This window comes from Sapajus apella, unplaced genomic scaffold, assembly GCF_009761245.1.
Source record: "Sapajus apella isolate SASKATOON/1434 unplaced genomic scaffold, GSC_monkey_1.0 scaffold14, whole genome shotgun sequence".
NCBI classification, from domain to species: domain Eukaryota; kingdom Metazoa; phylum Chordata; class Mammalia; order Primates; family Cebidae; genus Sapajus; species Sapajus apella.
In genome coordinates, this window is record NW_022436954.1 from 16,344,978 (window position 1) to 16,355,206 (window position 10,229).

The 10,229-nt window shown below is 48.8% G+C and overlaps 1 protein-coding gene and 1 pseudogene across 2 annotated transcripts in view; one reads left to right on the plus strand and one right to left on the minus strand.

The window, feature by feature from the left end:
• Positions 1-10,229, plus strand: part of LRP4 (LDL receptor related protein 4) — a 65,178-nt gene that overhangs the window by 8,642 nt on the left and 46,307 nt on the right. Inside the window, exon 2 of the mRNA XM_032282135.1 lies at positions 9,700-9,846. Within this exon, the coding sequence (XP_032138026.1) occupies positions 9,700-9,846 (147 nt within the window). The remainder of the gene's footprint in view (positions 1-9,699; positions 9,847-10,229) is intronic.
• Positions 310-1,322, minus strand: LOC116554321 (annotated as a pseudogene). The gene has a single exon (XR_004270162.1). The product of XR_004270162.1 is annotated as a proteasome subunit beta type-5 pseudogene (transcript).

Genomic DNA, 10,229 nt, shown 5'->3' on the forward strand with positions numbered 1-10,229 from the left:
TTTTTTTTTTTTTTTTTTTTTTTTTGAGACGGAGTTTCGCTCTTGTTACCCAGGCTGGAGTGCAATGGCGCGATCTCGGCTCACCGCTACCTCCACCTCCTGGGTTCAGGCAATTCTCCTGCCTCAGCCTCCTGAGTAGCTGGGATTACAGGCACGTGCCACCATGCCCAGCTAATTTTTCGTATTTTTAGTAGAGACGGGGTTTCACCATGTTGACCAGGATGGTCTCGATCTCTTGACCTGGTGATCCACCCGCCTCGGCCTCCCACAGTGCTGGGATTACAGGCTTGAGCCACCGCGCCCGGCCTCTTTTTTTTTTTTTTTGAGAAATGAGTAGTGTAATGTTAACATCCAAGAAAGTAAAACAAATAGTCACCTCTGCAGCAGCTCATTAACGACTGGTAACACATAGAGGTCAATGTGCCAGAGCTTAAAAAGTGTTGATACAATTGAAGACCTTTCCACTATAAATAGGATGGAGGATGGGTCACTGTATCCTTATTACCAACGACAGTCACCCCAAGAAACACAAGCAGCTGCATCCACCCTCTTTCAGGGGGAGCCACTATACTTCTCATGCAGATCAGCTACATTGTCACTGGAGATCCAGCCATCCTCCCGCACATGGTAGAGGTTGATGGCACCTCCTGAGTAAGCATCTCTGTAGGTGGCTAGGTAGATGGCTCGACGGGCCAAATCATAGGCCTCCTCCACTTCCAGGTCATAGGAATAGCCCCGATCCATGACCCCATATGCATACACAGAGAAGGTGGCCCCTGAGATCCGGTTCCCTTCACTGTCCACATAGTAGAGGCCAGCGCCTCTCTTACCCCAGCCACAGATCATGGTGCCCATGGAGAGCCCCATGCCTTTGTACTGATACACCATGTTGGCAAGCAGCTTGGAGGCAGCTGCTACAGAGATGAGTTCCTTATTGCGAAGCTCATAGATTCGACATTGCCGAGCCAACAGCCATTCCCAGAAGCTGCAATCTGCTGCGCCCTCAGCCATGGTGCCCAGCAGGTATGGGTTGATCTCTGTCACCTTCTTCACCATCTGGGAGGCAATGTAAGCACCTGCTGTAGCCCTGGAGTCGGCCGCAACTATGCCTCCATGGCTGAACTTGAAGGCCAGGGTGGTCGTTCCATGAAGCATTTCGATTCCTGGCTACTCTGGGACACCCCAGCCTGGCACTGCCAGGGTCAGCCCATCACTGGGACTCCCTGGACCCAGATCCAACAGATCTGCACGACTCCCGAGTCCGAAAAACCCGGGCTGGTTCACTGGTAGCGGTCTCTCCAACACGCTGGCCAGCTTAATCCATTTCTTAATTGCTCTGTACTTTAGGTTCTGGATTCTCTTGTCCTTGCCTCCTCAGAACTAGTTGGTAATAAGCCAAGCTCGGTGGTTCATGCCTATAATCCCAGCACTTTGGGATGCTGAGGCGGGTACATCATGAGGTCAGGAGTTCAAGACCAGCCTGGCTAAGATACTGAAACCCCATCTCTACTAAAAATACAAAAATTAGCTGGGTGTGGTGGCGTGCACCTATAATCTCAGCTACTCAGCAGGCTGAGGCAGAGAATTGCTTGAACCCAGGAGGCAGAGGTTGCAGTGAGCTGAGATAGTGCCAGTGTCCTCCAGTCTGTGTGACAGAGCAAGACTGTCTGAAAAAAAAAAAAAAGAGGCAAGGATAACTGATGCCATTTGCTTCAAGCTCTTCCAGAGAAAGGCAATAAAGCAAGAATGCAGTTATTCATGCCACCAGCTTAACCCATGGGGGTGGCACTGCTGCCTGGTACACGGTAGGGTTGTCAGACATCTCAAATCCTAAAATAGCAGATCTTAATCATGGAGTGTTGGGTGTGACAGTTCTGGGGTGAGTCAAATCTTTAATAGTAATAGCAAGAGCTATTATTTATTGACCCCTTAGTATGTGCCAGGCAATAATGCAAAGTCCTTTTTATGAATTAACTAATTTATTTCTCATAAGATCCTTATAACATAGGGGCTTTTATTATCCCAATTTTCCTGTTGAAAAAATAAGGTATAAAGAGATTAAATAACTGCCCAGGGTCAGATAGCTAGGAACTAGCAGGGCCGGGATTTGTATCCTGGGGAGTTTTTTTCCCGTGTGCTTAGCATTATGTTCTTCCGCCTCATAACTTTGGAGGCTAACCATTAAGGACTTCTTTTCTGTATATAACAGTAGCAAGAGAGAGCTGAACTTTCTTGGACCTGTAATCGTGTGTCTGATAGTGTCCCTTTTGAGAGGGCCCACTGAGGAGAATACTTCACCTGGTAGATTTTCTTTCTTTCTTTTTTTTTTTTTTTTGAGATGGAGTTTTGTTCTTGTTGCCCAGGCTGGAGTGCAATGGCGTGATCTCCGCTCCCTGCAACCTCTGCCTCCCAGGTTCAAGTGATTCTCCTGCCTCAGTCTCCCAAGTAGCTGGGATTACAGGCATGCGCCACCACACCCGGCTAATTTTGTATTTTAGTAGAGACAGAGGTTCTCCACATTGGTCAGGCTGGTCTCGAACTTCCAACCTCAGGTGATTTGCCCACCTCGGCCTCCCAAAGTGCTGGGATTACAAGCATGAGAGCCACCACGCCCAGCCTTCACCTGGTAGATTTCCAAACCAACCAAGTTAAGCTGGCCTCTAGGGATAACGGGAATAAAAGGGACCATGGGACAGAAGTAAGTAGAGTCATGGCATGTCAGTTTCACAGCCAGATAATACAGCTGGTGAAAGGAACTCTTGTAGGAGAAAGGAATAAACACAACCTGGGTGGGACTGGGAGGCGTCCTTGCAAAGTAGAAGATTGCTATTCTCTTTAGTACTGGTTAGGTAGGAAATAACTACTTTTATTCCTGATATTCTGAGTCTCTTTTCCTTTGACTCCAGCTTTCACAAGCTTATAGAGGAGTGTTTCATTCATTCATTCATTCATTCATTCATTCAACAAACTAGTATTATTGCTGCCAGTGGATAAAAGGAGAGAGGCATATGCTAATACGCTTTAGCATATTATAAATGAATGGTGATTCCTCCTGTTCTCATTGTAATCCTAATCCCTTCCACAGTGGGGTAGCCATGAGACTCCAGAATACTCACAGAGCACTCCTTAAGCCTTCTCATCTCTGATTCAACTTGAAAAAGCTGCTCTGTAGCTGTGTGTAGTCACTGAATACCCGTGTGCCTCCACGTGACAGGTGTGGTCCACCTTCAGCTGTACATTCTGTGCAAAGGTGGAGAGCAGTGCCTCTAGACACTTGGTGTGCATCTGTGTCACCCGGAAAGTTTACTGAAAGTCTAGACTCTGAGATCACATTGAGAGATGAAGACTAGTTTAAGTGTCAGAATGGGGCTGGCATCCTGGCTCTCCTGCTTACCTCCTGACCTCAGCCAAAGCAGGTGCCCTTACCTGTTAAATGGGCACTGCAGTCACTGCTCAGGGTTATTGTAATGATTCAATGAGAATGCAAATGTGTATGCAAAAGTAGCTTGCAAACTAAAGAGAAATTACAAAGTGTAATTATTTGTTATCAGAAGCCCTGTTCCTTCCTGGACCAACAACAGTCGAACACTGATTCAAAAGCGCTGGGACTCCAGACTCTCCTCACTTCATGACTTTACCTTTAGGTGAGGGAAATGAGTCTTTACGTTAGCAGTAACCAGAAAGAGAGGTCAGTGTTTTGGACCCATAAATTCACTGCATATTTGCTGTTGGAAAACACATAAAAGAGAGGGACCCAGAAGTTGTAAATTCTCCCTTTTGACCTTGGGGTTTTGGAGATTCTCACAATAGTAATCCTATTTATTGGGAAGCAGCATAATCACCTGCCTGGGTGTGAATGCTGGCCTCAACCCTTAGTACTTGTGCAGTCTATCTACAGACTTAACCTTTCTGTGGCTCATTGTCCCCAACTATAAAGTGGTGATAATATTAGGTTGGCAGAAAAGTAATTGCAATTTTTGTCATTAAAAGTAATGGCAAAAACCACAATTACTTTTGTGCCAACCTAATAACAACAGTACCACCTGCAAGGGCTGCTGAGAGCCTTCAGTGATGTAGCATATGAAAAGCATTTAGAAAAGTACTCAGGGGACCTGGTAAGTATTTGATAAATGGTAGCTGCATTATTCTGAAGCTTTTGCTGCGTGCTAGCCCTGTGCTAAGCAGTTTCTATGGATGAATCTTTACAAAGCCCTCTGAGGTAGGAAACTAACTTGCTCAAAGTTGTAGAATTCATGGTAGAACCAAGATTTGAACCTTAGTCTCTGACTCTAGAGTCTATGCTGTCTACTGCTAGTTAGTAGACAGCAGAATAGACAGTATACATTCTGTCTACCAGATGGATGTTTCCCTTCTTTCCTTTATATCAGGGGTGTCCAATCTTTTGGCTTCCCTGGGCTACACTGGAAGGATTGTCTTGAACCACACATAAAATACTAACATTAACAACAGCTGATGAGCTAAAGAAAAAAATCACAAAAAAAAATCTCATGTTTTAAGAAAGTTTATGAATTTGTATTGGGCCACATTCAAAACGGTCCTGGGCCATGCAACCCACAGGTTGGACAAGCTGCTTTACATGAAAGCAGTGAGGAATTGGTAAGGTGGTGGGAGGGGGGAGATGAGATGCAAAAGGTAAGATTTTCGTGAACCTCTGCAGAAAGGCCCTATGAGCACATTAACGTATCGCCCAAAAGCTGGATGGCTTCCTGATCAAAGATTCCTTGTGGAGAGATCTTTTCCATGGTGAATGGCATTAGGTGGTGGGGCTAGAGCCCAGGCCCCTGGAGGCTACGGGAGCTTGCAGTGTGGCTGGCAGCTTTCAAGGCCAGAAGCACAGCTGAGTGTTCTAATTCAGCCCTTCTTAAAACGAAGGCTGCATTTTGCCACCCGTAGTCATTTGTTTTCTTTCTTCACTCACCATTCTTTTCCTTAAAAAGGGTTAAAAGCTGCCTTTATGATCACAGCCAGGACTTGAGTGAAAAGGCCGAATTCCACCTCTGAGGACCCCAAAGGGACAGCAGTTGTCCAGAAGAGCTGGCTTTTTGGAGTATAATGTGTCTGTTTACTGTATGAATGCCCAAGTCAAGCGTTTGCCTGACCGGTGGCTGCCCGCCCTTCACTGCGGCGGACTCTGAGAGGTTGATTTGACAGGCAGGAAGTCAAGGCCCTTCAACTGCCTGCAACTAACTTAATGCCCACCGATGGAATGCTTTGTTCCTAAAGGCTGTGTAGGGAAATCAGGACTTCTGTTATCACTCAGCCAAAGGCGGGGGTGGGGCCCTAAAAAAACAAACCAGTTGAAGGTTCTTCCCTAACAGTATGGCTTTTCATTTGCATGCAGCCACAGGACAGTGCTGTGCTTGCTCTCTCTATTCCAGTACTCTGATTCTTAACATCAAGGCTTTTTGGAAAAATTTAGTCCCCACAGCCCTGTATCCACACACCCCAGCCTCCATTATTGAATATCTCTGGTGTGCCAAGGCGTGAGGTTAGTTTCTTCCATCTTTATTTTCTTGTGTAATCTTTGTGGCTTTTTTTTTTTCTTTGAGTCTCTGCTTTGTCAGCCAGGCTAGAGTGCAGTGGCGTGATCTTGGATCACTCCAACCTCCAGCCTCTGCCTCTGGGGTTCAAGCAATTCTTGTGCTTCAGCCTCCCAAGTAGCTGGGACTACAAGTGTGCACCACCACGCCTGGCTACTTTTTGTATTTTTAGTAGAGACAGGTTTTCGACACCAGTTTGGCCAGGCTGGTCTCAAACTCCTGAGCTCAAGTGATCCGCCTGCCTCGGCCTCCGAAAGTGCTGGGATTATAGGCATGAGCCACTGCTTTTGGCCCCTGGTGGCTTTTTTACGAACAAGAGAACTGAAGGTCAGGGAGCTACGTGACTTGCACAAGGTCACATGGCTGGTGGATGGAGCCCAAGTCTGCCTGCGCCAGGTCCAGTCCTTTGTCCTCCACCCAACTTCCTCCTCCAAGTCCCCCCTTTTTTCTCTCTGTTCTTGTCACACCTTTCATCCTGAACTCCCCTCTGGTACATCCCCACTCTCTGTGTGGCTAGTAGCATTTCTCAACCTCTACTGATGTTTTGGATCAGCTAATTCTTTGTCTGGCCCAAAACGGGGGCCGGTCTGCAACGTTACAGAATCTCTTTTTTTGAAATGGAATTTTGCTCCTGTTGCCCAGGCTGGAGTGCAATGGCATGATCTCGGCTCACTGCAACCTTGCCTCCCAGGTTCAAGCAATTCTCCAGCCTCAGCCTCCCAAGTAGTTGAGATTACAGACACCCATTACCATGCCCGGCTAATTTTTGTATTTTTAGTGGAGATAGGGTTTCACAACGTTGGCCAGGCTGGTCTTGAATTCCTGACCTTGGGTGATCCGCCCGCCTCTGCCTCCCAATGTGCTGGGATTACAGGCGTGAGCCACCTTGCCTGACCACATTATAGAATCATCTCTGGCTTCTACCCACCAGATGCCGGTAAGCACCACCAAGCAGGACAACCAAAAATATCTCCAAGGCCGGGCGCAGTGGCTCACGCCTGTAATCCCAGCACTTTGGGAGGCCAAGGCAGGTGGATCACGAGGTCAAGAGATCTTGGTGAAACCCGATCTCTACTATCTCTACTAAAAAAATACAAAAATTAGCTGGGCATGGTGGCGCACACCTGTAGTCCCAGCTACTCAGGAGGCTGAGGCAGGAGAACTGCTTGAACCCGCGAGGCAGAGTTGCAGTGAGCTGAGATCGCGCCACTGCACTCTAGCCTGGCGCCTGGTGACAGAGCAAGACTCTGTCTCAAAAAAAAAAAAAAAAAATCTCCAAACATTGGTAAATGTCCTCCGGGGGACAAAATATCCCCAGTTGAGATCCACTTCATCCTTTTTCCTTACCATGATACCCCATGAAGGGGATCTGTGTGCTGGGGAGCCCATCACATGGAGTGTAATTAAACATCATTGCTGTTCAATTCAGTCATGCTACTGAGGTTCCTCAGGCTGTGTTGTCCAGGATCTGAGTGAGAAAAGCCCTCCTCCCTTCTCAGAGTTCTCAGAATAGGCCAGAAAGGATGGAGTGGGGGCAGGAGCAGCTGGGTGTTTTAGTGCTTCCTGGGGAAGAATGCTCTACCCTGCATTTGCAGAGAGATCTGAAGAGACAGGAGCACTGGGCTTGGAGCAAGGCCTTCCTGTGAGGTATAGAAAGACTGCATCTCCCAACTGACCTCACTTGGCTTCCGCAGGAAATCCTGCTTTTTTTTTGAGACAGGGTCTCACTCTGTCACCAAGGCTGTAGTACAGTAGTGAGATCATGGCTCACTGCAGCCTCAGCCTCCTGGGCTCAAGTGATCCTCCCACATCAGCTCCCGAATAGCTGAGACTACAGGCATCCACCACCACGCCTGGCTAATTTTTGTATTTCTTTCTGTAGAAACATGGTTTCGCCATGTTGCCCAGGCTGGTCTCAAACTCCTGTGCTCAAGGGATCCACCCGCCTCACTCTCCCAAAGTGTTGATAATACAGGCGTGAGCCACCACACCCAGCCCAATCCTGCATCTTTTCTAGGGCAGCTGACTCCCATAGCATGTGGAGGGGGAGGGCCAGGCCTCAGTTGAGAATCTGGTGAAAGCTGTGATCCCTTACCCCAGAACTGTATGTTATACCTGTAGCATCAGGGATTCACAGATCCCAAAAGCCATCCATCTATCTATCCATCCATCTGTCCATCCATCCACCTGTCTGTCTCTCCATCCATCTGTCCATCCGTCCATCCATTTTCATAAGGAAGAGTGTGAGCTCTTCTTTATGCTCACGCTTACTCTTGGGTTGCAAAGGAGAGGGAAAGGTCTAGAGCTCTCTCTCTGCTTTTGGAGGGCATGGCAGCACACGTTTTCATCCCAGGCCCTAAGCCCTAGGCTAGGCCAAGGAATCGTAATGGAGACAAAGATGTACATCAAGAAGAGGAGCTGAGAGAGAAAAGCTGGACCAGGTACAGGGTGCAGGAAGGCGAGCTGACTCCTTCTCTGTTTCAGCCCAGCCTGAGGGCAGGGCCCAGCTGAGGGGAGGAAGAAGAGAAGAAAGGAAGGAGAGATGTGCAGTGCGCTGGGCCCCCTCCTTCCCCAGCTGCGAGCAGAGCAGCCCAGCGGGTTGGATGAATGCTGGGAGGGAGGAGAGTGACCCTGGCAGAACCCTTTGTTCCAGCTGAGGCTGGAGCGGGGCACTGAGCCATTCACACGCCATCCCAGGGCATCCTGCTGGGCACGCTGGGGAGGGGGCACAGCAGCCGGTCATGGGACTTGGCCAGGCAGATAGCTCGATGTTCAATAGGGAAGGCCAGCTGCGTGCTGCTGAGGCCGGGGGAGGGGCTGCATCTGCCAGCCTTCCTCAAGGCTGTGGCCTGTGCCACAGACAGGAAGACCCTGGCAGGTCCCAGTTACTCTGCCCTGAGGTGGCCTTGTCCCTCCTCCCTCTGGTCCCACTCCTCCCGTTCACCCTCTTCAAAAGTAACATCTGACTGGGGGACCCACAGCAGCCCACGCTGCCTCCTGCTCCCCTGTGTGGCTTCCTTATCCTAAAGAGGCTCCGGCGTTTGAATTCCACCATTAGTTCTTCCCCTCCCCGCCCAACATCCCAGGGTCGGGTTCAGGACAGAGGCAGAAGCATCCATATCTCAACCTGGTTTTGGTGAGAAGGATACGGAGGCCTCTCAACATCACCCCTTCTGTGCCCCGTTCCCCTTCTTCAAGAGCACCAAATCTCTTGAGTGGCATCATTTGTTTTTTTGCAGGGGATTTGCTTGTTTCTTTTTTTCTTTTTTGAGATAAGGTCTTGCTCTGCTGTACCAACTGGATTGCAGTAGTGTGATCATAGCTCACTGCTGTCTTGACCTCCCCCAGGCTCAAGCAATCCTCCCACCTCAGCCTCCCAAGTAGCCGGGACTACAGGCATATGCCACCACCCCCAGCTAATTTTTGTTTTATTTTTTCCAAGACGGAGTCTCACTCTGTCGCCAGGCTGGAGTGCAGCGGTGGGATCTCAGCTCACTGCAACCTCCGACTACCTGGTTCAAGTGATTCTCCTGCCTCAGCCTCCCAAGTAGTGGGGATTACAGGTGTGCGCCACCACACCCAGCTAATTTTTGTATTTTTAGTAGAGACGGGGTTTCACCATGTTGGCCAGGATGATCTCGATCTCCTGACCTCGTGATCTGCCCGCCTCAGCCTCCCAGAGTGCTGGGATTACAGGCGTGAACCTCCACGCCCGGCCTAATTTTTTTAGTTTTTTGTAGGAACAGGGTCTCACTATGTTGCCCAGGCTGGTCTCGAACTTCCGGGCTCAATCAATCCTCCCATCTCAGCACCTCAAAGTGCTGTGATACAGGTATGGGCCACTGTGCCTAGGGTAGGTGACGTCATCTTGTCTCTGGGACCTTGGAGGTGCTATGCAAAAAAGCCCTGTCTTTGAGGAGGTCACCTGGAATCTTTGTAAGCCTAAAGTCAGAGGGTATCTTCTGGGGTATCTATGCCCTGGAGGAGGCATGGTTTTACTGCCTGCATCTCCCTTGAAGTGTCACTGTGTCTCCTTGGGTGACAGTGCCCCTGGACTAGGCTTCTCAACCTTCCCCTTGGAATGCACTTTGGTTGAGCAGGAGCTGAGCCCTCACTGATTCCTTTTCCCTCTGCTCAGGCCTGGCTGGCAGCCCCGAGTGTGCCTGTGGTCGGAGCCACTTCACATGTGCGGTGAGTGCTCTTGGCGAGTGTACCTGCATCCCTGCCCAGTGGCAGTGTGATGGAGACAACGACTGCGGGGACCACAGTGATGAGGACGGATGTAGTAAGTACCTCCCCAGAGGCAGTGGGAGGTGGTGGAGAGGAACCTGGGGGGAGGGGTGGGCAAGGACAAGCCTCATGGAGTGTTCTCTGCATCATCTGTGCCAGACGTGGAGAGTTGGTTTCTTGCAAGCTTGATAGATAATGAAATTCAGGTAGTTTCTTTTCTATATATGGCTCCAACTCTCCTGTGTTTCTTTTGGTTTGTTCATGCATATATGTCCAAGAAAACAAACTTGAAAACAAGCGTAAAAAATAAGAGAACATCCATGAAATAACAGAGTTTTTAAAATAGGTGTCTCTGTATTTTTGTGACTATGTACTACATATTTGTGCATTTAAAAATTTTTTTTTTTTTTTTTTTTTTTTTGGAGACGGAGTTTCGCT